The sequence below is a fragment of the Passer domesticus genome, chromosome 5 (genome assembly GCF_036417665.1).
Source record: "Passer domesticus isolate bPasDom1 chromosome 5, bPasDom1.hap1, whole genome shotgun sequence".
Taxonomy (NCBI): domain Eukaryota; kingdom Metazoa; phylum Chordata; class Aves; order Passeriformes; family Passeridae; genus Passer; species Passer domesticus.
In genome coordinates this window covers 76865927-76893183 of record NC_087478.1, presented here as the reverse complement: position 1 = coordinate 76893183, position 27257 = coordinate 76865927, and the positions used below count along the sequence as shown (strand labels likewise).

General features: G+C 48.2%; 1 protein-coding gene and 1 long non-coding RNA gene across 4 annotated transcripts in view; one reads left to right on the top strand and one right to left on the bottom strand.

Annotated features, from left to right (window-relative positions):
* Nucleotides 1-25567, bottom strand: part of B4GALNT3 (beta-1,4-N-acetyl-galactosaminyltransferase 3) — a 64915-nt gene extending 39348 nt beyond the window's left edge. Inside the window, exon 1 of one of the 3 annotated variants that reach the window (XM_064421205.1) lies at nucleotides 25369-25567. In XM_064421205.1, the coding sequence (XP_064277275.1) occupies nucleotides 25369-25510 (142 nt within the window). In that variant the 5' untranslated portion in view covers nucleotides 25511-25567. Of the gene's footprint in view, nucleotides 1-10332; nucleotides 10552-14127; nucleotides 14248-25368 lie in introns of those variants that run through there. The other 2 variants (XM_064421206.1, XM_064421207.1) reach the window with 2 other exon arrangements.
* Nucleotides 19308-20868, top strand: LOC135301402 (uncharacterized). The gene is made up of 3 exons (XR_010363168.1): nucleotides 19308-19479; nucleotides 19818-19886; nucleotides 20763-20868. It is a non-coding gene; the product is annotated as an uncharacterized LOC135301402 (long non-coding RNA).
* Nucleotides 25568-27257: the final 1690 nt, after the last annotated feature.

Genomic DNA, 27257 nt, shown 5'->3' with positions numbered 1-27257 from the left:
CTGACCCCAATCACTCACAAAGCTCCAGGTTCTACATTGCTGGGAGAGCATCAGACCTCAGGTCTGGTGCTCTGAAACATTACAGTGCAGTTTATGTGCTAACCACTGTTTTAGAGGAACACTTCCCAGTGCAGTGTCTCCTGGGATGGAGATGAGGACTCTGTGTGTGTCTGTGACTTCCTGGGCTCCAAAACAGCCCGGGGTAGTTCATTCCTCAATACTTTTAATCTATTTTTAATGCATGCTAATACCAAAGCACAGTATTGCTGAGGTTGGACAGCACCTCTGGAAATCATCTGGTCTGAACCCCTGCTCACAGCAGCATCACTGTCACCTAAAGCAGCTTGCAGCAGAACCCCAAAGTCCTTTCCTGCAAAGCTCCCTAAGACCTCCTCCAAAAGGATTCTTGAAGCAGATCCCTGAACACAGACAAGTTTTCTCTCATGAAGTCCTGGGCTGTAACTTGCCTTCTTCCAAGTTTACTCCAGACTGTTCACCACACAAGACAAAAATAATCTCTGAAGTAGTTTTAAGACTGACAGCCATCTAAATACACTGATAACTCTCAACCCCAAAAGTTTACAACTTCATTGCTTTTGAAAAACCTGTCTTTAAGTACCTTGGAAGCAGAAGTCCCAAGGGAAACTACTGGGATTTGAGCCAAGCCACACATGTGCCTATTTAGATCCTAGCCTAAAATGGCAATACAATTAACTACTTCAGAGTTTGCAAGAATACTACAAGAATACTGGGCTCTCCATCTCTCCATTAGAGAGGAACCTTCTTCACAGGAAGTTTCAAGTCTGTGATCACAAACCTTTGTGATCCTGGAAAATGAGAATGGAGGGACAAAAGAGATGAGATTGAATGCCAGAAGGAATAAGGTTTTGCAACCTAAGTTTATTACTCATATCCCTACTATAGTAATGAGATAAGAACTTTTTTCATTCAAATAAAACAGCCACAGAATAATATCCAGGTTACCACATCAGAATTTCACAGGATCTATAAACATGGAGCAGAAAGCAAATCCTGTTTGCTGCAGGATTTTAGGGCTTTGTCTATTATATTTCATAACACCATAAGTGCCACTGTTAGACGTGCTCTTCTGCTTTTGATGCCAAAATAATGCAATGGGAATTTCAGCAGTCTATTGTCCAGGAGCTTATCCATCCAAATAAATCCTGCTCTGATGGAATATGCTAACAGGTAACCTGGCAGCAAACCAAAATCACTCACCTCCACCAGGATCCTTTCTGTGCTGCCCTGGCTCTTGCCAAGAGGAAAACCTGGTGGTGCAGTGCATAAAATGAAGATCACTTCAGGATGGCCCCAAGTGCTCTCCTACACCCTCACTCTTTTAGCCAACACCAAGAGTGACACTCACACAAGAGACATCACACACTGGGGTTTTATCTGCTTTTCAGGGTCTGGGCTGCTGGAGTGAGTTTTGTCACACCTTTGCACAACACTGAAACAGGAGGTGCTCGTTCAGCACTGGTTCAGACAGCACTGCAAAGATGGGGCTTTCACCCTTTTTGAAAAGCAGCTGTGTTGGTGTTTGAAAATTCAGTAACCTTAACAGCAGCACTGATGGAAGATCAGGACAAAGCTTGTGAGGAGTAAATACAGAGTGAGGAAATTCCAGCATGTCCCGAACACCAGCAGGCTCTCCTTGACTATTTTTCAGTAAACATTTGATGGTGAGAGTAACATAAACTTGAGTCACAGAAGTACAGTGAGGCTCAATTATTTCACTTCCTAAAACATCAAAAAATACCAGCATGGAGAGTCTGATTCATGGGGTCTGTGCACTCAGGCTCAGACAGATTTGCTACAAAAATGTTACTGCTTCTATTGGAAAAAGCAGGCCTCTGGGCACTCTGATCCTCATTAGAAATAAGAAAAAAACTTGCTTTCTAGTTTAAAAAAAAAATCTGATCTCTGTATCTCAGAAGCTAGCAAAGTAAGCCTCACTGGGTTTAACTTCAAATGCTTGTAACTGCATAATTTGGAAATGTCAGAGCAACATTTTTTATTCATCTCTGCATATGATCAAAAGCATGACTGTCACAAAACCAGCATGTCCCAGAACTTTGGTGAAATCTGGTCCCTAAAGCATTCAGTGGCTGTGAGCAGCCCTGGTGGAGGGATATTCTTTATGAACATTTCTAACTATTTTGGGTTATCTCAAATAAAAGAAGAGTTTAATTAGCAACTTCATCCCTGCTACAGACTGTGAAGAATTACAAAAAACCAGAGCAGGCATAATTTTCCACCAGAACCCATAGAAATTTTTCACATATTTCTAAAACCTATCTCTCTATCTAACCCCAGGAAGTCTTATGGGTCTTTTTCACAAAACCTGAGCTAACTTATGCTACCAAAGTAGTGGGAACTCTGTATAGGCAAGTTCTCACACAGCAATAGCTCCAAAAAGAGGAAATACACCTTGAGCATAACACCAGCTTAAAATTTTTAGCAAACAGGAAATATCACAGAAGAGAAAAAAAACACATATTTTTGTCTACCAACTCCACAATAACAAGATGACTGTACAGTTTCTTCCACCCCTTCTCAGCAGGCCCCTCCATGCTTTTTATTTTCTTTTCTCCCTCAAGGGCACTCCCTTGCCCTCTTACAGCCTCTGACTATTTTGGGGGAGCACACAGACCTTCCCATCTCCCAGTGGCCCTCCCGAAAGCTCTCTCATGTTTCCTGGTGAGCTCTGTCTCCTCTTTCATCAGCTGCCTGCAAGTCCTGCCCCAGCCTTACAGCACTGGAAAGAAACACAACTCGACAGCATTAATAAATGATAGCTGGTCCCTCCTCTCCCTTTCATCTCCTCTTCTCTGGCTGTAAGCAATCCACCTGCTCCCAAGGCAAGGAGCAGGCATCTGCAGGGGCCAGGCTGTGGGGCTGCCTTGTCAAGCTCCAGGACTGACTCCAGGACAGGTTGTTGTCTAAGCAGGCTGGTGACTGAGCCAAAATGTTCTCCCAGCTGGCCCAGCCTCCTGCCAGCACCTCGAGAGGAGAACACCGGGTGGCTCCAGCAGCACTGCATTTCATGGAGTGCTCCCAGGAACCAGCCACCACTCCCTGCTCCTTCCCTTTCTTACAGAAGCCCATTAGATTTTGTGACTCATCCCCCACCCCAGGGTAAATCTAAGGAAAGAAGCAAGGATGAGGAGAAAAAAGAGTAACTGCCATACAAAAAAAAAATAGTTATAAGCTATTCTTTCCAGCCAGGATGGCCCCATCTCAGACATGAGAAAACCACCAATGAAACCATTACAGAGGGGCTGGGTGTGATGGACACCAAATGGCCCTGCTGACTCCTGACCTGGGGGGTAGCAGTGCTCCTTACAGTGCTTCTTAGTGCTCCTTACAGTGGAGGGTCACACTTCCCACAGCAAAGCGAGCCCTTTCCCCTCCCCAGTGTGCCAAGATGTAGCACTGAGCTCTAACAGCTTGATGGGAGCAGGGTTTGGGGAGGCTGTGGTACCTGTGAACCTGAGACAGGAGAATAAACCCCTAGTGAAATCCTGGTTCCTTCAATACCACAAGCAAAGCAGGAGCCACAAGGGAGCACATTTGTTCAGCAACTCAATGTGCAGACTTTAAAGGACCCATGAGATGCCAAAATGCAATTACAGTCAAAGAGATGATACGGGACAGCATCTCAGTATCCTGTATTTTGTCTCTTTTTAGCAGCTTGCTCCAGTTCCCTCTGCTTTTATATCAAAAGGATGTTTTCTAACCAATAGTGCTGCAAAGTGCAAGCTGGAGAGCCAAGCCAGGTTATTTTTTGCTCTTTAAAAACAAAAACATCACCCACCAGGGATTTTGCCCATTGGTCAAAACTGCCCAGCTGCTCATTTGTGTGCACAGCTGTACACAGTCTGTACAGCTACAGGAGTGGAAGGAACAGAGCAAAACCAAGCTGCCACAACCACCAACATTAAAAGGATTCCTTTTACCACTCATCTTAGTAATTAAAGTAGTCTTCTTCCAGCTTTCTGAGTGATTGAACCACCCTGGAAGAATCAACCCCAACATATTTTCAAACCATGTTTTGGTTTACTCAGAGAGGGCCAGTTTTTACCTCACTTCTTACAAGCATTCATAACAGGCGTGGATTGTCTAAAGGCTAGCCTTAGCCAGATCAGGAGGAAATAAAAAAGAAAAAGCAGTGCTCATACAACAGCTAAACAATATCAAGTACATGCCAGGAGACTGTGATCTGCTCCTGGAAGTTGCACAAGCAAACAAAGTGAAATAAAAATGGTAGTTTATCTATTGCTATTTCTTCACTCAGCTCTAAGACCTTCTTCCAGAGATACAGTTCCTGTGCATGGAACAGAAACCACAGAGGCTGGCCCAGGGCAGGCAGACATGGTCCAAACTTACTGAATGCTGCTGGTTTCAATTAGGGACCAGAGCTGGGGCTTTAATTGCATCTTACAAAAAAAGGGCTCTCTGAAAGTCACACCATATGCACAGTACCTCACTGTGCAGGAAATAAAAGCCTTACGTAGGAATTTAGTAATTAGAAGGTCAGGCCATTGGTTCATCCCATCAGATAATCCACCTTTGACCAGCAGCCAACATCTAATGTCTAAAAGGCAGAAGAAAACAACCTTCAAAATACGTTTAGCTGTATTACCTTACAGAGAAGGAAAAAAAAAAGTCCTCATGACCTACAGAAACAGTCAGCTTATGGCCTGCAGCACAAATTGTAATTACTCTTCTCTTACCATGCATAGTTGCAACTGTTACTATTAGTCATAAAATTATCCAACCCTTAAAAAAAAAAATACCAGCCACACCACTTGCATCATTGGATTAACTATGCTGAGAGCACCCAGCACATACACAACAGACTATTTTACAAACAATGCTTTACAGGTTCATGGTGTAACTCCCATTAAATGTTACAGTGCTGAGGGAAATCAAGAGACTGATTTCATCTCTAAAGCCACTTTGAATTCTGCTGTAGGACCAGCGTGAAGTTGTCTTTCTTCACAGGGGAAAAAAATAAAGATATAGGTATCTTACACAAGTAAATCCTGTCACTATAGAAGCTCTTTCTGCCTCAGCCACCTCTGCTGCTCCTTCTGAGACCTCTCAATATCCCTGAGCACTGAAGCACACAGAGCTAGCTGCTCTGCTCCAGACAGATGTATCTGCATTCAGGGGAACATCAGAGCTCTGTCATGCCTGTTTATGCTCTCTTCCATTTTTAAACAAAGCTGCTCTGGACCATACTGGCTGCAGCCCAGTGGAAGCCCTACCACTGGCTTCCGTGGGCTTAGATCCAGCCCGTGGCCTCACTCTATTTATGTTTTGATGAGCTGCAGCGAGCAAGGCAGACAGCTTTGTTGCACAGCCAATTTTTTACAAGTCACACACCAGTGAGTGACTCCTGGCTCACTTTTCCTCCTGAACAGTGCCTCTGTGACCATATTTGAAGGAGGTTTCCTTGTGTTTTTCAGTTTCAGGTGTAAGGTGTCCAGTTTCACTGTGGCCTTTCCAAACAACTCCAGTAACTAAGAGGGATCCATGCAGATGAAGGATGTATTGGTTTGACCATCTCAAATCTCACACAGCCTTACTTTAATTAGGTCCTTACAGCCTGCCTTTGAGTTCAAAAATGCTGTGGTAAATCTGAAGTAACTCCCCTGAGCAGCAAAGTTTTGAGAACAGTGTTGGAGACCTGAAGGGAAGTTCAGACCTTCTTTTACACTCCTGCAAGGGCTGACCAGTAAATGGCCATGGGAGAAGCTCCAGGCAAAACCAGGTGCCCCTAAGCCACCAAGTCCTGCAGTTAGGACCCTGTTGTGGCATCCTCTGCTCCCCTCCCACAGGGATATTTGAGGTGAGACTGGCTTGCCTAAAGCAAATCCCTGGGGAAACCCAGAGATTTCATCAGCAACGCAAAGGACTGGAGGATTTCTGTGGAGAAGATGAAGCTGGATGCAGCCAATGGATATTACTCCTGCTGGGTTCAGTTCCATGCTAGGTGCCTGAGGGTCTCTGCAGGTCCTCCTGCTCAAATTCCTCCAATTTCCATCAAAATCCTCCTCCAATTTCCATCAACCCGGAGCTGTGCTTGGCCCACAGCCTTACAGGACCCATGAGCAGCTCCCTGCACCTCTGCGTCCTTTCAGCCCACAATGCTGCCAATGCCACTGCTGCAGGGACACCTTGGAGGCACTCCAGTGTTGTCTTCACACATCACCATGGTAGTTCATCCATGGGGCATGGTGTTGTCCTACTGCCCCTGTCCCCACCCAGCTGCTCCAAACCTAGTCCTTTCCATTACCCCCTAGTCCTGACCACTGCAGCTGTTTCCTCAGATGCTTATCTGAAACCTAATCCTAGCTCAGGCTCTGGCTATTTCCCACTGATCCCTGGCCTCTCCATCTCCTGGTCCCTTTGCAACTGTTCCAGGGGTCACTCATTCAAAGTAGCCTGCACTGAAATTCCCCTACCAGGCCTGCAGGGTAGACAAAAGTCTTCTCCTGGTTTGATGGTGTGTGCTAACAGCTGCAGCTCTTTTTCATACCAGAGTTTAGCCAAATCCCTCTTGTTTAACAGTTTGCTCCTCCAGCATTGCCAGATCCCCAAGCAAAGTGCACAGAGCTGGCACCCGAGTCCCTGCAGACCTTTGCCCAGCAGTGCTGTGGCACAGGTAATGGTGTGTGCTGGGGAGCCACAGAGTTACTGCCACCAGCAGCACAAGGAGGTTTCTAAACTTGCCAAGAAGCCCAGATGGCCTGACAGAGCCAGAGTCTGCCCTTGCATTAAACAGATGGATAAAAACAACTGTGTGCACATGGTCTGGAGGAAGTGCCCTAGGTCGTGGCACTGTCCATGTGATTGTTACCTGTGACAGCTGTACTCAACTCCATGTGCAGCTGGTCCCCAGAGACCAGCAGCAACCCACACTGAGCAAGAAGGATGCCTGGGGTCTGGATTCACCTCCTAATTTCTACATTTCCACCTACTCTCAGCCAGTGTCACCCACTTCACATCCAGTTCCTTTGGCCACAGCCAGTCAGCCTCCTCTCTGCAACATCTCCAGCACCACAATGAAAGGCAGAGGGGCTTTGATATCATGCATTTTGATCTATTCACAAGCACTCTTCCTTCTTTTTATACTCAATATCCCAAATTTTTCAGGTGGTGAAGAGAAGGGCCATGAGCTAGAGAAGAGAGAAAGGCTCACAGTGGCACCCTGTTGTTAGGAGCTAGTAGAGCCTTTCCTGGCAAGCAGAGAGGCAGCAGGCAGTGACTGATACCAACTCCATGCACAGACCCTCACATCAAAGCCTTCCTGCAGGGCAGCTGCAGAGTCAGGCACTGATGGGCTCTGCCAGGATGGGAAATCCAAATGCCACAGAGCAGGCAGGTTGTCAAGGAGACCCTCTGCACCAGTTCCCTTCAGATGTGGACAGAGCAGACCTGGCCCTCTCAGTGCATCAACAGAACCAAATTTGGTTGTGAAGTTTTACATCAAAAAACGTGGAGAATTTGTTACACGATTGAAATCTTAAGATCCCTACAGACTGTCTTGGTGCTGCTGTGCCCAGTTAACCTCTAAGAAGGTCCTGCAGTGATCACACAACTACTACTGATACCTGTTATCTTGGCTAATGGAAGCACAAGCAAGACTCCCTAATTAAGACTAATTTCTTGGAATTTTAGACTTTTTCAGCAACAACATTCTTTTCATCTTAGTAAGCTACAAGCGACAGCTCTTTGTTTTAAAATCTCTGCCTCCTGAGATTACAGAATCAGAGTATGGGACACACAAGGCTCATTGAGTCCAACTCCTGGCCCTGCTCAGCACCATCCCCAAGAGTCCCATCAGGTGTTCAAGACTGTTGTCCAAAAGCTTGAGCTGCGTCAGGCTTGGTGCTGCGACCACCCTCTGGGTGAAAAACCTTTTCTTACATCCAAACTAAGCCTCTCCTGACACAACTTCAGGACACTTCCTCAGCTCCTCTCCCTGGTCACCACTCAGAAGAGATCAGTGTCTGCCCCTCATCTTCCCCTCATGAGTAAATTGTAGGCTGCAATGAGGTCTCTCCTCATTCTCCTCTTCTCCAGGCTGAACAGAACTCAGCCTCTCCTCATACAACTTGCCCTCAAGGTCCTTCACCACCTCTGTTGCCCTCCACTGGACACTCTCTAATGGCCCAGTGTCTTTTTAACATTGTGGCACCCCAAAGTGCCCCAAACACGATATTCAAGGTGAGGCTGCCCCAGTGCAGAGGACAATCCCCTCCCTTGCCCAGCCAGCGACGCTGTGCCTGATGCTCCCTGGATACAGAGGTCCCTCCTGGCTGCCAGGGCACTGCACTCTCATGTTCATTTTCCATCAACCTGGACCCCAAGGTCTGTTTCCATGGGCTCATTCCCCAGTCCATCTGTATATCCAGGGTTGCTCCACACCAGGTGCAGAATCTGTCACTTCCCTTGCTGGACTTCATATGGTTGGTGATTGCCCAGCCCTCTGATATGTCCAGGTCTCTCTGCAGGGCCTTCCTGCCTTCAAGGGAGTCAGCAGCTCCTCCCAGTTTTGTACAGCCTGAAAACTTACTTAGCATCCCTTCCAGCCCTGTGTCCAATTCATGTGGACTCTTATCCACTCTCCTCATGTCCAGAGCTGAGGTTTTGCTGGCACTTTTCATCCTGTCAACAGAGATTTTAAACTTGGTGGTCACTGTGACCAAGATGACCACCAATCTCCACTTCAGCAATGAGACCTTCTCTGTAGACAAGCAGCAGATCAAAGAGGGCATCCTTCTGAGTTGGTTCCCTTAGGACCCGTTCCAGAAAGTTGTCATCCAGTTTTTCTGGATCTTCTGGCTGCACCCAGGTTGTTCTACCTCTGTGATGCCCCCAGTTAACTCCTGGCAAGTTGAAGTTCCCCAAAAGGACCAGGACAGTTGACCTGGAAGTGCTCCCTTAACTCCTCAAAGAACAATTTGTCAGTGTCATTGTCCTGGCTGGGAGGTCTGTAGTAGCCTCCCACAGTGACATCTGCATTATTTGTTTGCTCCTTTATTCTTACCCAGAGGCTCTGAGTTGTGCCACTGCCAACTGTGAGCTCTGTACATTGTAACCCTCCTCTTACACACAGTGCCACCCCTCCAGGTGAGGAAGTGGTGTGGGATAGTGGAAGAATTTGAAATGTAAATGCATGGCTGCAACCCTAGAAAGGAAAGTTGCAATGGCCATGTAATATTTATTTCAGGATCTGACCTCTTGAATGCATCAACGTTGTTCTTCACCTTGAAGGATCCCAGAAGGCAAAAGGACTGTAACATACTGCAAGCTGTGCAGTCCCAGGAGTTTGGCAGGAGACAGCAAGGCTTTCATGGTCAGGAAAACATTCAGGAGAACACAGAGAAGCAGCACTAAGTAGGCGAGGTCAGCAACAAGCAGGCACTTGCATGCTGGGGTGGACAGGTATGTGTGAAGGGGAGTGAACGTGTGGGGAGCACATCCAAACACCCAGAGAGCACAGGGAAGAACGTGAAGCTGGGAGATGAGGTGGGTGGACAGCCTCAGAGATGAAGGGATGCCTTTGGCAGGATGAGAGATGTTTTGCAGGGAGGAGCAGAGCAATGCAGGATGCAGGGCTCTGGGTGTGGAAGGAGGGAGGAAGGGAAAACTGATGCAACAAACAACAAAGGAGTGAGCAAGTGCTGCAATCATTGAGGCACAGGCTGGGGTTATCCAGGTGCTGCTGACTTCCCCTGGTACAGGAATTGCAGCACACACCTGTGATGTGCCTACAAATGCACAATGGTTCCTTGGGACAGCGTTACGCAGGACACAGCAGCATGTAATAGACACAGACTGTTCCCTGAAGTCTCTCACCTGTGGGGCCTTCCCTGCATAAGTACCCCACACAGAGAGGAGCCCTGGTACTACCATGCATGAGGGAAGGCAACAAGAGAAACCCTACATCAGCAAGGACCAGCACTGAAGAGAAAGTGCCTGAAAGCACTTTCTCCTCTGGTGGACATCAAATGCACAAGACATCACTCACAATGTTTTCAAATCTAAGACTAATCCCATGAATCCCAGGCTGTACTTCAACATTAACTGTAATGTTAAAACATCAGGGCAGGGTGTAATGAAGTCTCCCACACCCTGGCTCCACCCAAAGGAAACCACTGCAGCCTGCAAGGCTTTTACGGAGAACAGTAGAGCTGGCATTGAAGAGGTCCCTCTGGTCTACAACACAATTCACCAAACACTGTCAGCAAGTTGTTTAAGAGCAGCAGCACACTGCTGAGCTGCCAAAACCCTCACCTCATCTCCACTTCGCACTGTGGCCTCCTCTGGTTCAGAGCAGAGAGGGAGGAGCTGCAACTGGATGTTCATTACAGACCAGCTCCACACAGGCCACCCTGGGTAATGAAGTGCACGTAAAATTGCCCCAGCAGTGGAGCTCAGCACCAAATTCCCTGGCCAGCTGAAACAACACAAAGTGAAGCACAGGTGCTGCAATTCTTCTGATGGGAAATAATAGTTCTTAACCTGGAACAAACAGGTTTGATTAGATATGCTCAGCAAACAGAAGGAACACAGGTGCCTTAGGAGCACAGGACACTTACAAGGTGCTATCATGAGGCTACTTGGCACACGATGCAAAATTAGGTTAGGCCCTTGTTTTCTTGGGAGATTCAACTGCTAGTTTCTGAGTTTCTGGACTCTGGGCTGATTTTGTAGTGCTTAGATCACACAGAGACCCTCTACATGTAGAACATGCCTTTAGAATTTGAGATACTGTGATGTGCCGACAAACGCACAATGGTTCCCTGGGACAGTTTTATGTGGGAGACAGCAGCATGCACACACCTGCAGGGAATAAAATTATGCTTATTTCTTTACAAAGCTATAGAGCCAGACAGTACCATCACATCTACTTGAAATAATAATAGTAATTTTTTTTGAATCTGGATTATTACAAAGAAATGCATACAGGGAATTGTATAGTTTCATTTAAGCCATATAGTGAAATGACAAATCCCAAGCACTCACAGGAGACATAGCTGGTAAAATCTGAAAGCATTAAAGAAAAATGATAACTTATGTGCCTCCATCTGCACAAATGGATCTACCACATTCATGAGGAAAATCACTAAAGCCTCATGCCTCTGCCTTGGTCTGCCAAGGTGGCCAGGGCTGGACAGGGGCTGTCCTGAGTGTTGGCTACAAGCACAATGCTGGCTCACTTACTCCCCACTGTCATCACTTTCTCTCATTCTCTCTTTTCTTTTTTTTTCACTTGTATGTGCTTGCTCTGGGAGATTTCCCCCCATCAAGCCTAATTTGAGAACCAGCCCAGTATCAAACACCTGAGCTGTCCTCCTTCTGGGGGCTCCACTCTCCCAAAAAAAGCTTTCCAGTGACTAAAGCCTTAAGCTGCCTTTTAATTTCACTCAACAATTAGAGAAATACACCCTGATCTAACACCAGGGGATATAGGGAAAGAGAGTAGCAGGTCACCCACTTGAACCACTCCTGTTTCAGGGTCTGAGACAAGAATTGTAAACAGTCTTGAGACCTACTGAACCCAAAAAAGGCACCTCTGTGAATTTTAGCAGCTTGACTCTTTTAGCAGCAGAGATCTCTGCAGACCTTGTAAATGCCCAGCTCTCCAGAGGGGAAGCAGCAAAATATTGCAAGGGTGGATTTTAAACAAACTGGCTGCAGAGCTGAATTTAGCACAGGGACACAGGGGCACCCTCCAGATCATACTCCAGCCCTCCTTCATTTGCCCAAGTGCTGGCAATGCGTGCTGTTCCAGCTTCAGGGAAGCACCAGACCCTTCTCAATTCTTTCTCCAGGGCAGAGGGGGGAGCCCCCACAGTTTAGGCACACTGCCTAAAGCACTTGATGTCACCTAGCATCTTCCCAGCAGCTCTGCAGGCACAGACAGGGGAGGCCAGCACTGCAGCTGGAACACAGGCTCCTCCTGGACAGCCTCAGACAGCAAAAGCAGGCCATTTCAAGTGGCTGTCTGGTTAGAAATTTGTGTTTTTGCCAGCACTCAGCATCAAAACAGAGTTCAGCAAAGGGAAGGGAACATGGAGAAGCACTTTATCCACTTCTCAGTAAATGATGATCACAAAGGGCAAGGAGATCACTCTCATTGTTCCCAGCAAGTGCAGGAAAAAGCCACTTTGCCATCCCAAAACAGGACTCATCTAGGAGAAGGCAAGTGCATCCTTCTCAGGCTTGTGAGCTGACTTGACACAAATGCCTTAAGCCCCTGGCCCAGAGGATTGCTCCATCCCCAGCCCTCCTGCACTCCCACTGCCAGCACACAGAGCCAGGAGCTGCCAGGAGGGTGGGGTGCCAGCACCAGGAAAAAATCCTCTACTAGGACTTGCCAGATCTGTGTGAGGGGGGGAGAACAAGACACAGCTGCCCTCTTCCCCAGCCTCTGGTGAAACAAAGTGGTGCTTTCTTCACCTTGCTGGGTTTCAGGCAAACACATCCTTTCCAGCAAAAACAGAAGCCCTGAGCAGGTCCTCTTGCAGCTGTAGGAGGCATGTTTGCCCATATATTTTATACTCTGCCTTTCTTCACCCATGCTAAAAATACCCTGATGTCCTTCACACAGACAGTCCTCACTCCAGCTCCAGCAGGTAAAAGGAAAGTGAAGCCAGAGACCCACTTGACAATTTTGTTTCCTTTACTTCACCAGCATGAAACCACTGAGGAGGGAGGCACCTATGCCTAGAGCTGAGACAGGAGCAAGGGTGGACCCTGTCATACCCCATCCCCTCCAGTTCCTGGAGCTCTCTCTCCCCCCTGTCCATCTAAAGCAATGGAGACCTGGCAGAGGGCTGGCACACATCATCTGTACACAATTCCAGATACAGAGAGGCCACTTTCCAAGTTGGCTGGCCAAATGCAGAAGACAGCTACTGCAGCTACCCCAGCTGCTCCCCTTTCTCTGCTATTCGCAGGAAAAGGGGAGTTTTACATCCCTCTCAGCAGGAACAGTCATCAGACAGACTGTGAGCATGCCTTCCTCCTTTCTTTTCTTCTTTCTGCAGCTGGCTCAGCTTTCCTCAGGAGCAGTGCCCACCACCCATTGCAGATAAAACCCAAATCCCAATGCAAACCATGTTAACATTTACTCTGACCATTTTTGGGCTGCATTTTGCTCCACCACCCCCATGGTGTCCCTCAGACTGCCTCCTCCAGAGCTGTCCCCCTCAGTAGCTCTCCCTGCAATGGTCACACTTTGCCACTGTGCTGCCCTGGCACATGCTGCAGACAGCTCTACCCCAGGGCCTTGGAAAAAGGATTTAATCACCAAGTCCTCACCTCAGCTGCATTCTTCCACCCCTTTTTTGCCCCAGGCTGTGCAGTTCAGGCAAGTGCAATGAATGGGAAAGGTCAGAGATGAGATCTGTATTCTGGGGGCCCAGACAAGTTCCTGCCCCCGCTTTACACACAATAGCAGAGTTGGTTCACAAAAGACAGGGTGGCAGCATGCCTGGGGAAGTCAAACCAGCACGGTTGCTCCAGCAGGGCAGGCTGGGCCCTGCAGAATAATGAAACAAGCTCTCGCCTTGCAGTGAAGACATTTGGAGCCCAGTGAATGCTTTTTCATTTATGAACATTAAGTATTTTAAAAGAATAAATAACAATTGTCACTGACACCTTTGACACAGAGCCTAATTGAGGCATGGGAGGTCGAAGCAGCTTGTTCAAAGCCTGTTCAGCAGAGACAAGGCTGGCCTAAGTCCCTGTTCACCCGAACATGTGCTGTAACCACCAGGCCACGGCCCCTCCTGCAGGCCACCCTGTAATACAGAACAAACAAGCTCTCATTTAGGGTGGGCAGCTCCTGGGGACACTGAAATCTCCAGCGGCTTGTTCTGGCAGGGTGGCAGTGGTGAATAGGCACTAATTTTCTTAGGTCAGCCAAACCCCTCATTTGCCCAGAAAACCTTTCCACAAGCGAGGATACGCCTGAAGCTCTGAGAAGTGCCCAGGAGCAAGAGCTGGCCTCCCCAGCTGTTTATATGATGTTCAAAAGGAGAACAAGAAGGAAACAGAGTTCAGAGAATCAGGATTTCCTACCGTGTCCCAGGACTGTCCTGGCAATACCCTGCTCCAGCATCCTCCCAAGGCATCCCCACCCCTGGCAGGGAACCCCCCCAGAAGGCAGCAGGCACGCAGGGCGCTCTGTGGGGAGAGATTTAAGAGCCTTTTCCTCTCTGCCCCGCCAGGCCCAGCTGGGTCAGACACAGCACTTGGCAAGAGAAGAGCTCCCTGCTAATTTTAGCCTCTGGCTCTCCACCCAGGCAGCAGCAGCAGCAGCTCAGCTGCTGTGGAAAGCTGGGCAGCACCGAGGTGAGGGCTGCAATCGGGCAGGGGGTGCCACACTGACACAGGCTGAAACAAATCCCTCCCCATGCTGAGAGATGGAGCAAGGACAAACTGGGGATCTCTGGGAGCTCTCAGGACTCTCATTCTGCCCAGAGGAGAAACTGAGGCTGCAAACCTGCAAGAGGATCCGGCACTTACCCAGGGATGGGATGCCCTCCCTGCTGAGTCTGCTGCAGCCCCTGCTGTGTCAATCAGTGCTCGGGGTGGGAGATGAGCAGGGAGAATTTCCCAGTGTTCCACATGCAAACTTGCATTGCTTCCAGCAAACAATCCCTATCCCTCTGTGTAAAAGGAAAACCCCCAAAAGGCATGGCAAGACAGGAAGGGGGTCCTGAGGATTATGAAAGGAGCAGAGGTACTGAGGTTCAGTAAATTCAGAGAGTTTATGGATTAAACACACCTGACCATGAACCACAGGACTATGTGCAAACCAAGCATCTCTTATTCAATTTTCACTGCAAGTTGAGAAAAGGGATTTTATATCCTTTAAAAATAAGGAGGGATACATAAAAAAAAATCCTGACTATATTAGCAAATCTTTTTCTGCAGATTAAACTGACAAAATGCTGAGCATTTGTCTGACACCCAGGACAAACCAGGTAATCACACTCTGCCATTCGAGAGCAGCATCTGCAGCACTGAGCACAATGCCCTACACAGGGGAGCCAGGTGCCTCAACAGACACTAAGCACAGTAAAAGCCATCGTGCTACTGATTTTCAAAGCACCAAACACCCTTATGACACCAAATACACCCTTAACCATCCTAGAGTAGCTCATGATTCCTATAAGCTTCTGTAACTTTTATCCCTGTATTTTCCTCCACCTCTTTTAAACCTAAAACAGTGGTTTATTAGGTGCTCTCTTCTTTCTACACCTCTCTTTTTGATCTCCGTTCCAGCATCTCTGCTCCACTGAAATTCCAAGTATTTCCTTCTAATCTAGCCTTCAGTTCCTTACACATTACAATATTTTAGGGGCCATTGGAATTTTCTGATCACTCTGCTCTGACACATCTCACTATGTCCCATTTTTGGCCAGTCTCCACTTTTATTTATTACTAAATAATTCCTGTCATCTGTACTTTTTCAAATGCTCCCTCTTCTGCTGATTTTACCTTCCAGTTTTCTTTCTTCACTTACCTCTGCATAAGCTGCCAAACTTGCTAAAATGCCTCTTTCCCTCCTTGATTTGCCAGAATCTGATCTTTGTTGTGTATCAAATTCAAACCAAGAGTTATAAGAAAAAGGCGAAAACAAAATTTACAAAGACTAAAGATTTAAAAAACAAAACAAAACCAAAAAAAACCCAACAAAAAACACCCAAAAACAAACAAAAAAAATTTAAACAAAAATGACAGTGAAAAAACCCCAACTAGTCATGCCTTTTGGGAAGCATGGAGTTTTGGGAAAAAGCACTCAAGAAAGAGTACTGGAAGACCCAGAGTTAATTGGCAAAGCAATTACAATTTGCAAAGCAAAGGAAATCGGCCACATGGCTGGGGCTGATGGAATGCAGACAGCGATCAGACAGTTCAGACAAACTGAAATAATACTAGCCAGGCTGAGGCAGGGTACAGCAGGAGTTCAAAGAGGGAGTGCACCTTCTCCTGCCCCACCAAGGACTCTCCTCCCCACTGCAGCAAGAGGTGCCAGTCAGTGAGATGTGCCTGGAAAAGCCTTCAAAGACCTGCAAGGAAGGGCGGAATGTTGGGAGGAATCACAAGTGCACAGCTGTGCTAGCAACATCAGCACTTCAGAGCAGCAGGAGGGATGAAGAGGAGGGCTCAGAGAGAGGGGAAAAGAACAAGAAAGGTGGAGGCGTTTATTAGGTGCAGGTGAGCAGCACCATGCCAGCAACAGAGAAACTGCCCATGGATGAAAGGCACTGGCAGAAAAAGCAAATTAAATGCAGGCTTAATGCTGACAATCGTAGCTCCACTACTGGAGCAGGTGAGCAACATGAACAAGTAAACACAGATCGTCAGCTACAGCCAGTAATTCCATGGAAAAGGAAAACACCCATTACCAAGGTTAAATTCTGTCAAACCCTGGTGCCACAAAGTGTGTGCAATTCCCTGAAGAAAGAGTAACCAAAACAGCTGAGACAGAATTAGAATACATCTTTCCAAGTATAAATAAGCTCCCAACATAGCAAAACACGGAGCAGTACAACTGTCCTTCAACTCATGCAACTTACAGAGTTCTTCCTGACTGAGGAAGCAGCTAAAAAAGAGCAGGATCAGGAATGGCCCTGGGAATTGGTGACAGAGACAGAGCAGCCAAGGCACATGGGCAAAAAAAGGTGATGAAACAAGCTCTGCTATGCTCCTCATCCCACAAACCCAGGACTGCTTTGGTCCTGATTAATTAAACACCCATATAAAGAGGGTTTTATTAAACACCTGTATAAAGAGGATTTTGCCCCTGCCTGAAAGGGGAGAGGAGAATGATGGTCCACACCAAATCACTTCTGGGGTTTGAGGTGCTCACATGCTTACAAGCCAGCACATGGAGACAAACCAAAAACCTTTTTCCACAAATCACCATTCAGGCTGTGTTTAGCACTGAAAATCTTTCTAGAACCCATATGAATTTGGATCCATGCAGATATTTACATTGCTACCACCTGCCTGATGGCATCTCTCATCTTTCCTTTGTGTCCCTATCTGCCTTCCCACAAAAAAAGCAGGCTTGCCTTGCTGCTGTGGGACATCTCTGTTCTGAACACCCTTGGAACCTGAGGAAGTTGTGGGTCAGCAGCCACTGTCCCTGTGGTTATAGGGCCCAGAACAGAAGGCAGCGAGGTGGCTCACAGCATGAGGCCAAGGATGGCTGTTTGGGAAGCTGGGATACCTGTGGCACGGAAGATGATCCACTGTGAGAGAAGGAAGAGGCTGAGGGGGTGAAGGGCCCCTTTCCTGGGGATCACACCATTCTGCTGCCTCCTGGGCTGCCCTCCACCTCCCCTCAGGTCCTTTAGGCTCCAGCCTCCTCCTCAGCCCATGGCTGCTGGGATTCCCTGGATGAGATGGTGCCTACAATATTCTGGGGAACAGGGAGGGGGAATGTGGTCCTTTGTGACCCTCCACTGATCAGTTCCCTGCAAGTGTTCAGCATGAGTCCCACAGAGGCTCAAGGCTCACCCTTGCCCTACTCTAGATTTAAAAACAAACCTTCTCACTGCCCTTTTATTGTTGTTGTTGTTCCCCCAACAAGAAAAAGAAGCAGCACACGAGCTGGGAAAGAACTTAATAATGCCTTTGTTCTTAACCCCTTGGCTTGGATGTTACTTTGAATTTCCAAGTAGATGCAACTAACTACTCCCTCCAATTGGGAGAGTACTGAGAGGCATAACAGAATTTACTCTGACCCAAGCATTCATTGATGTTTTCAAGACAAGGGAGAAGCCTCATTTTGCAATTGCTATTTACTCCTTATGTAAAGCAGACAATTATTACCAAGCTACGCCTCTGGAAATTATAGTTCAGTCAGGTTTGATGGAAAAATATGGTTTTGGCAGATTGTTTATCTTTCATTTTTGATGGAAAACAAACAAAACACTCCCAAACTGGCCTGCTTACAACAAAACATGGTGTGGCAGCTACTGCAGAGTGAGCTGCTGCAGCAGGTAATGGAGGCTGTTAGTACAGGGTGGTCTGGACAGGATATTCTCAGCCCATTATAAATTTTGTTCTGCAGCTCAGATGGGGTTAATAGCACCCAGACATGACTACTGCAATTTTACAGAAAATTGAATTACGAAATATAAATAAAACTAATTTAGGAAGTGAAGTATTTACAAGAAGGGCTGCAGACATCTTAACCAGGCTCGAATGAGTGGCAGCTCTGAGAAAGCTGTCACAGTTGCCAATACCAAATATATGGATCAAGCCCACACTAATGACATGGAAATAAATAAATAGCCTCTTCAAGGAAGGCAAAAAGATTTATTTAGAATGGCAGGAAAAAACCCCACAAAACTTATCACAAATGCAGATTATCCCCACTCCAGGAGAGCTCTACTAGGCAATTCTGTGGCCACCACAGGCGATGACACAGATAAAATATTTTTTTCTGGTGAATGGAATACAGCAGCATGTGACAATGAACTACTGTTCAGTGAGTGTGAATTTACATATTTCAGTGAAACACAGGCTGCCATGTGAGGCTACTAGTGCCTAATGCTCACAACTCAGAACACATGAGGAAAAGAAAGTCAAAAAGATAACACATGCCTACTATAGTCAAGCCTCTGATCTGTATTCAGTGTTTTTACGTTACTGACTAGCACTGGCTGTCAATTTCCAGCTGATAAAAACAAACAAAGAACATTTGAACTGTCAGAAATTTACATCGAGGTCACTGGAGTAAGAAAGGAAAGTCCCATGGATGATGCAAAGTATCATCTGATAAGTATCATCATTGTATCTCTGATGGAAAACTGACACGGAAAAGGAAAAATAGCCCCAGACGTGACAATTTTGCCACATAAGGGTATCAGATCTACACTGTAAAGTAATCTGTGACAGCTTAATCCCCTTCTTTTAGAAGTTGGGGAAAAAACCCCACATTGACCTCTTTCCCCCCTCAAAAAAAACCCAGGACAACTCAAATGGGAAATAGAAAATGTTGAAATAACTAAGCTGTAGGAAATTATAAAATCAGAATTATTGATCTTTTATGGGGCACTGATGCTTCAAGGGGACTCAAGTCCACCCAAAATCTTTGGATTGTCTAAAATGAGTCAACATCTTAAAGACTGTTTGAATATTATTATTCTGTGTGGTTGATGTAAATTATTTATTATGGCAACACCAATTATTTTCCTGTGATGTCATAGGAGAACTTAATGGCAGCACAATCCCAGACCATCAAAGCATCAGGAACTCTCTCCAGATCGGGAACATCAAAGGCCTTTGCACTTTGGCATGGGAAAGCCTTCTCAGGAAAACAAATACAGAGCAGCTCTGGTCAAGATCCCAGTGTACTCTGGCTCGGCTCATGACACACACAGGCTGTGAATTTCTAACATCGTGAAAAGGGTGAGTATCCAAGGCCCAGATTCACAACTGTTTCCACCCAAGGCACATGGCTCTTTCTGAAATCTCACACCGTATGTAAATCAGCCAGCTTATTTCCTTTTCTGGAAAGTCTTTCTCAGCTATTACTGCAAGTCTAAAAAAAAAGCAGTGGAATTGGGAAGTGACTGTAAGAGACAACATCAGTGCAGAGCAAGAACAAATAGGAAAGGGAAACTCAACAAAACGTGTAAATTCTGAGGCTAGGAGGAAGAACCCCATAATACTCCATTCCCAACTGCCAGAGCCCACAAGGCAGTGTCTGTCCTCAGGAGAGCATCCTGCCTTTCTCCATCCTGCAGATGTCAGTAATTTCAAACCACAGATGGAAGATGATGTCCATCCTCCCTCACATCTGCCTGGACTTGCAGGTGAGAGAAGGCAGAGCCTCTCTGTTACTGCAGCACACAGAAACATCTCCAGAAGACAGCATCATTCCTCTGCCATCATTCCTCACCCTCCCCCCGTGGTGTGGGGGAGAGGCACAGCAGGGCACCCCTGTGAGATCCAAGCCATTCTAATCCAGCCCAGCTCACGACAGGAAGGTGTGTGCAGGCATACATGCTGCTCTGGCACACCACTACATAAATCTGTCATAGTTAACATGAGTACATGAAGACATGACACAAGAGTTTATTTATAAAGGTGGTACGTAATCTTGGCAGATTATTTGGGGATCTGCTGAGGCCAGGCAAACTGCAGGCCAAGTTCCAAGAAAACAAACACCCACCTGACTTTAAATCAAGTGGTGTAAAAGCACCAGGTTCACAACCCACCTGCAGCACCTACCCCAGCAGCAGTACAGGGATGTACTGGCCTGGGAGAAGCATGGCACAGCTCCCTGAGACCTGGGCTTCCCCAGCTGCTGCATCAAGCAGCAGCAACCCAAGCAAGCCTGGGTTCTCCCCTGGAGCCTGTGAGAGCAGTCTGTGCTGTGACCATGGGCCTGGGGATGCTGCTCCCCTTACACACACCAGAGCAGGATCCCCCAGGCCCTCTGGTCACCCTGACTCCCTGGCAGCACCCCTGCCCTGCCTGCAGGTCACATCCCTCTCCCCACAGCTACAGGCCCACAATGTGCCTTGGGAATGGTGCTGCCTCACCAGTGTCCTTGTAAGCACAGAAACACCACAGGCAGGCTTCATGGCACAGACACTCCCTTCAGGAGGGGGGCTTTGAGGGGGTACCTGGCTTAACAGCTTGCACAGAGAGCAAATACACACTTCAGACACCACATTTCTCCCCAGGAGCACTAAGGAACCTTGGGGGTAAGCAGCTGTGCAAGAGAGCGATACCGTGCGTGCCCAGGCAGGCCAGCTTGCGTGTGAGGGATTGCAGGAGCCAGCCCGTGAGGTGAGCATGTGAAGGAACCTGCAGGTGTAGGTGTGCTCCTCAGGGTGTCTGTGCACAGAGGAGAGAGGAGGAATTTGATACATTACATTCAATGTCCAACTTCACCTTGCTGGCAGACACTCCTCTTACATTCACCTGTGCTTTCACATCAATGCTTGGGAAGCTTGCACTGCTTTTTAGTGGCCTGGATGCCTGAAGATTACAGTTCCCATGATGCAGGCATAAGAAGCCAATGTTCTGGGAAAGCAAAGGGATACTGAAGATGTGCATACTGGGGAGTTGGAAGTCTTGCCATAAGGACTTCTTTATTTCTACATGGTTTCATCTGAACCCCTCCTATTTTCTGCTTCAGAGGGTGGGAATGTCCTGAGTTAGCAAAGCAGCAGTCTGAAAACCTAAAGGAGACACAAACCACTACCACAATCCAAGATAGGAAGATAACACACCCCCAGTGTTATTTACTCACAACAATCCAATGTGGAGGAACGGGGGTAGGTCACAGCAGCTGGGAGGGGCAAGTTAAGAAAGAGGCCCCCAACTCCTTGTTCCTACAAGCTGCACCTCCCAGGATTCTAACCTGATCCTGAACACCTTCCCTGTGCCTGCCCCAGTGTGACACACTGAGCACAACCTGTAATAAAAGAAATCAGTGCAAATGATTTACAGACTCCTGAAATAACATGGTCTTTGCAGCTGAAAAAAACCAGATTCTGCACAGCAATGGCTGGGAATGACCTCACCTCCAAGTTTCTTCAGGGATGGGGCTGTTTTCATCATGCTGACACAAGGTTTTAGAGCAAAGAGGGATTGTTGCACATCCTGCCTGCAAACACAGCCCACTGACACCAGCCTTGCTCCCTCAGTCATACCCTTCTGAACTGGTGGGCAAGATGAGAAAGTTTGTTTTCTGTGCACTGCTGGGCACAGAAGAGAAAAACAGAGGGAGCAGGAGTTGTCAGACCCACCACTTCTTCCATCCAAACTGCAGCAGCTCTGGGAAGTGGCAGTGTTTTGGGACGAAGGTTTTCCCTGAGCAAAGACCTCTCCCTGCCCTGCATTACAGCAGTAAAGGCAGGATGCAGGACTCGCTCTCCAGATCTCTGCGTTTTCTCCCTCCCCAACACCTCATTCACCCTTTAAATAATCAAGTTTCCTCATCTCCAGCAGGAGCAAAGTGTGCTGTGTAGCAGCTCATAAAGATGAGGAAAACATTCCTAGTGGAGAGCCCACTCCGGAGAGGTTAGTGCCTGTCAGCAGCAAGAGTAAATAGACTGTCTCCAGCTCTCTGGGTTTCCTGGCAGGGAGGCAGTGTCCTGCCTGTTACAACTTGTTTTCAATGACAACAGGCTACATTCCACGTGAGGAGAGTGTGCCCATCTTAGCTCACAGCAACCTGCCTGTTTCTCTTCACCCAGCTGTAAACATGTTTAAGATTCCTATAAACACCTATTGAGCAGCAAACCAGCCAAACATGCTCAATTAAAAAAAAAAAATAGAACCAGAAGGCAAACCCCACAACAACACAAACACCCTCCTACCCATGAGCAAACAGTCTTGCCAACAAAGGTCCCTGGAAAGAATATGTAAGAGTATCAGTTTAATACACTCACATCACAAGGAAAAAAAAGAAGCTATTTTCCTTTACCTGAGCAACGACTCATTTCAGCATCACTCTCAAAGGAAAGCCCTTACTATCCTCTGTGCCAGCCAATCCCAACCTCCCTGAAAGCTCAACTTTCCAGATCAACTTAGGCACACAGAAAATGCCAAGCCATGGTGTACACCAGGCACGAGATTTGCACCTCAGGCTGATCCCTCACCACCTCTGACTTTAGCATTACAGCAAACTTCTCCTCATGCCAGAGACTCTCCCAGCACACGGTGATGAAGCACCATGAATGCCAATGAATATTGATGATTACAGGATATTCTCCTAAACTCCTCATTCCATTTTATCCAAACTATTTTATATGGTTGACTTTGCTGCACAGCAGAGCTGCAAACACCTCAAGAGAGCACAGTCAAGGCCCCAATGTTTAAGCATCACTTACTCAAACATCCATCCCTGGGCATCTGACATCTGCTCTCTCCAGCACACTCTGACCTGGGGGGTAAGAGGAGGAGAGGAGAACAAAGCCCAGGAGGATCCACCTTGCTCTAAAACACAGACTTGAGAGCAGGGATGGTGTGGGGACACCAGAGGGGCTTGTGCTCCATCTCATGAAGGGCTGATAGGAAGAGCAATATTTTCTGAGTCCTTGCAGCTTTGCAAGACTCACTTCTCTGGAAAGAGAGGAAGAACAAACTTGGCTTTCCATACACAGGCTGTATATAATGTCTTTTAGGGAGGCAAGAAGAAAACTCCATTACAGGCACAGGAGATGGAAACAGTGATCTCCTGTAGATCTTTCAAGCCCAACAGCTTTTCATCTTTCTGGCCCCAATGGAGGAGCCTTTTAGCCTTTTGTCTAGAACAACTGCCCAATAAAGAGCTTTTGTATTTTATCATTAATAACTGGGAAGGCTGTTGCATCAGCTAACTTGGGGTAGCAGCCCTTGGTCAATCCCAGAAGTGACTTATAATAGGGTTGCCACCTGGGACATGCAACAGAAAACAAGGCAGAAACGAGGCAAAAATTATTAATTGCTTCAGAGTCACTCCCCCCCTCAGCTTCCTGGGATCCTGGAAAGAGTCACCACATGGAGTCACAAACTCAGCCGTCCCTCTCCCCAAAGAAGAAAACATTACTTAGTTTTAACAGCCAAAAGAAAACAAATACCATTTGTCTTCTGCTCAGATTTCTGATTTCCCTTAAAACAAAACAGGCTTTTAGAGGCAGTAGGGCAAGAGGAAGGGTGGGGAAGGTCACAGATTAACCTTCCTCCTGTTAGCAGGTTCCAGGATTCTGCCTACAAGGCCAAGAAAACACGACACCAAGTGCCCAGTGTGACCACAGCCCCCTGTGATGCTGAGCCACGAGGAACTGCCTGCCAGAGGATTTTACCCTCCCACCCTTTCCAGCAGCATTTAAATATCTTCTGTTTGCAATGAGCAGCAATGTCTCTGGTGGATTTGAGAGAACCTGGAATTTTATATAATTGAACTTTAATATAATGCAATTATTTTGCTCATGTTCTGTTTTAGTTGGTAGTAACTGCAGTCATCTCACTGTTTCCAGTTTCAGTCTGAAAACAGAATGACTTTTGTAACAGAGATGTAAAAATAACCCTGTCTTAAAGCAAAGAGGAATAACCCAATTCACTAAGGAAGTTGTTTTCTCCTGCACATCTCTGCTGTCCCCATGCTCTCAGCCCATTTCTCCCAACCCTTCCTTCTCCCTTTGCATTGCTGGCAGTGAAAGGACCATCAGCTGTACATCTCCCAACACCTGACTCAGCCCCTCTCTCCTCATAACCACTATTTTAAATACTTCTCAGTTGTTTTCTCCCTTGCTGCTACACAAGCCCTCTGCCCACCTGCACAAATCTTCTCTAAGCATTTTTGGTGGGGTTTAGCCAAAGTAATGTACAGTAAAAGGCATAGTGAGATTGCATGAAAGATGTAATGCAAAGGGCAATTCACCTTCCCATTCCGGCAAGCACAAAAAGAGGATTATTTACTAGAGGATTTATCTTAGCCAAAGAAGTTAGACCTGTTACACTCCTGGAACAATAAATGTGTGTTTTTAACCTTAATATCATGCATAATACAGAACAAACAGACACGCCGAAGTCCTGTAATGGACTTTGTGGGAGTGGTGCTCCTTGCACAGCCACAGTCCAAAGCTTTAAGACTGAAACCAAGCCTGACTAGTGGGAGTAGAAATTGTGAGGTTTATGACAAAAGGATCAATATGTTGGAAAGCATCAATAGTTAAACATTAACATGTAGTTGAACACACATTCAAATTAGATTAGTACCGAGCACTGACATGCTTTAATAAACAGCAGCAACATCGCAGGCTTTTACAAAACCGTGACCCATTCGGAACTCTTCTGCAACTCAGAAAAAGAGAAGCGCAAAAGAGCCGCACGACCCTGACAGAGTTTCCCTCTGCCTCAGCAAGCAGAGCGCAGCTCGGTGCACTCCCAAACTCCGCACCGAGCGAGCCCGTCCGCGGGCGGGCAGCTCCGGCCGCGCTCCGCACCAAAGCCGCGTCCAAAGCATCTCCGCCGCCTCTCAGCTCCGCACCGAGAACGACAGGCAGCTCACAGCCGTGCCTCCGGGCTCTGTGGTTCCAGCACGGTCAGATTTAGCAAGGTCTCCCGACAGAGAGGGGGCGAGAGCCCAAAGGCAGGCCAGAAGCAGGCAAGGGGAGCCCCAGCGCCCGGCCAAAGCCCCGCTCCGACCCCCGGGCTGCGCTCGCCCGCCGGCCGGGAAAGGGGGCACGGCACGGGCTCCCGAGGATCGCGGGGTGCCCGGGCTGCGAAGGACGGGACCCCGCTCCTTCCTTCCCTCCCTCCTTCCCTCCCTTCAGCCCCGCGCCCGGGATCACTCACTGCGCTCCGGGGCAGCCCCGCCGCCGGCCGCCGCCACCAGCTCCAGGTAGGCGGCCCAGAGGCCAAGGGCGAGCGCGCCCAGGGCCAGCAGCAGCCGCAGCTGCCTCCGGCGCCGCAGCCGCGCCAGCAGCCGGCCCCGCATGGCGCCGCTCAGGGCGCCGGGCCCCCGCCGCCCCGGGCCATGGCTCCGGCCGCACGACCCCGGCGCTCCCACCCTCAGCGGCGCGGGGCGGGCCCAGGTGCGCGCAGAGCCCGCCCCAAGGGCAGCTCCGGCCCGCTCTGCCACCGCCCCCCGCACCTGCCTCCGCCCCGCGGGGCCAGCCCCGGGCAGCGCCGCTCCGCCCGCGCCGCGGGGAGCCGCCTCACGGCCGAGGGAGCTCCGTGCCCCTCTCACGGCCCAGGGAGTTCCGTGCCCCCCTCACGGCCGAGGGAGCTCCGTGCCCCCCTCACGGCCGAGGGAGCTCCGTGCCCCCCTCACGGCTCAGGGAGCTCCGTGCCCCCCTCACGGCCCAGGGAGCTCCGTGCCCCCCTCACGGCCGAGGGGGCTCCGTGCCCCCCTCACGGCCGCTCGCCGCGCCGGCAGGAGCGGTGGTGCACGCCGCCGGTGAGGATCGGGATGGGATCTGGGAGGGAAGTAGAACGAGAGTGAACAGATTAACGCTGTTACTATGCACAGCTGATTCCTCTTAACGTGTCGTTCACCTGGTGCAACAGGTGTACGTCGTTGGAAGTGCAGTGCTCGGTGAGGAGGAGGAGGAGGGCTGGTGAAGCCTCCAAAGCTGCTTTCGGTCGCGATGCTACATGGTCAGAGCCCTCAGCGACAGGATGTCAGAGGCTTACGGAAACACCAGGACCTTCCGCGGCTGAAATTCCTGCTTCGTTATAAGTCTCAAGCACGCTTTCGAAGTGACTTCTCAGAGTCTTTACCATGCTGTTGGTTTCATTCACATCACCAAGCTGCTTGGATGCTGTAAACTGCATTCCTCCTCGGTGAAGGAAAACGGGAGATAGCATCTGGCATGTACATCACGTATCCAGCTGGGCAGCTAGTCCAGAGCTACCCCTTTCCAAAAAGGGAATGGTGAGATGTGGATGTTGGGTTATTGCTGGCAACTGTTTTCCTTCCCAGCTCCACTCCTGCACAGATGCAGTTCCTGTGCTGTGTGGACCATGAACAGAAACTCTCAGGCTGAAGTTGGTTTTTAAAATTAATGAAATTATAATACTCTTTTTTTTTTTCTTGAGACCCCAATTTAGAAGTAGCCTTCTTAAGCGTGAGGCTGTGCAAAAGGATGCTTGCTGTTCTTTAGCTTTAAAAATGTGCCAAAAGCCTTTAACATTACATTGAGGGACACAGAATAGTGGTGTGAGTCCCAGCAGGGACAGGCTGGCTGTGGCAGACTGCTGGCACTGGCTGGAGCAGCATCTATAGTCCCAGGCACCAAACGCTGAACAGCACATTCCCAGCATCCAGGCAGCACCAAGAAACATTGCTCTCACCTGTCACACAGCTGGGATGGACCAAGGGATGAGAGGTCTCCTTTAAATGAACGTCTCACAAAGGTTTCAGAGCCTTTGTGACCCTTCAGCTCTGTGCTGGAGAGGTTTCTCTTGCTCAGGGAAAGCACAGCCAGAGGGTTTGCACCCCATGGCAAAGCTGAAAAGATGTTTCTCAAGCTGGGAACAAACCCACGGTGGGGGAGCCTGGTGAGTGGCTCTGTCCTTGGACCTCCCCAGCCTCCCTGGGACAAGGTCCACGGTGCAGCTTTGGAGGGTGCAATGCTTGTGTTCCTCCTTCCTACCCCATTTGAGGCCACAGATGCACATCCATCATCCGAGCTTGAATAATGGGGGATAATTCCTCCAATGTAAACAGAAAGAGCTGCCAA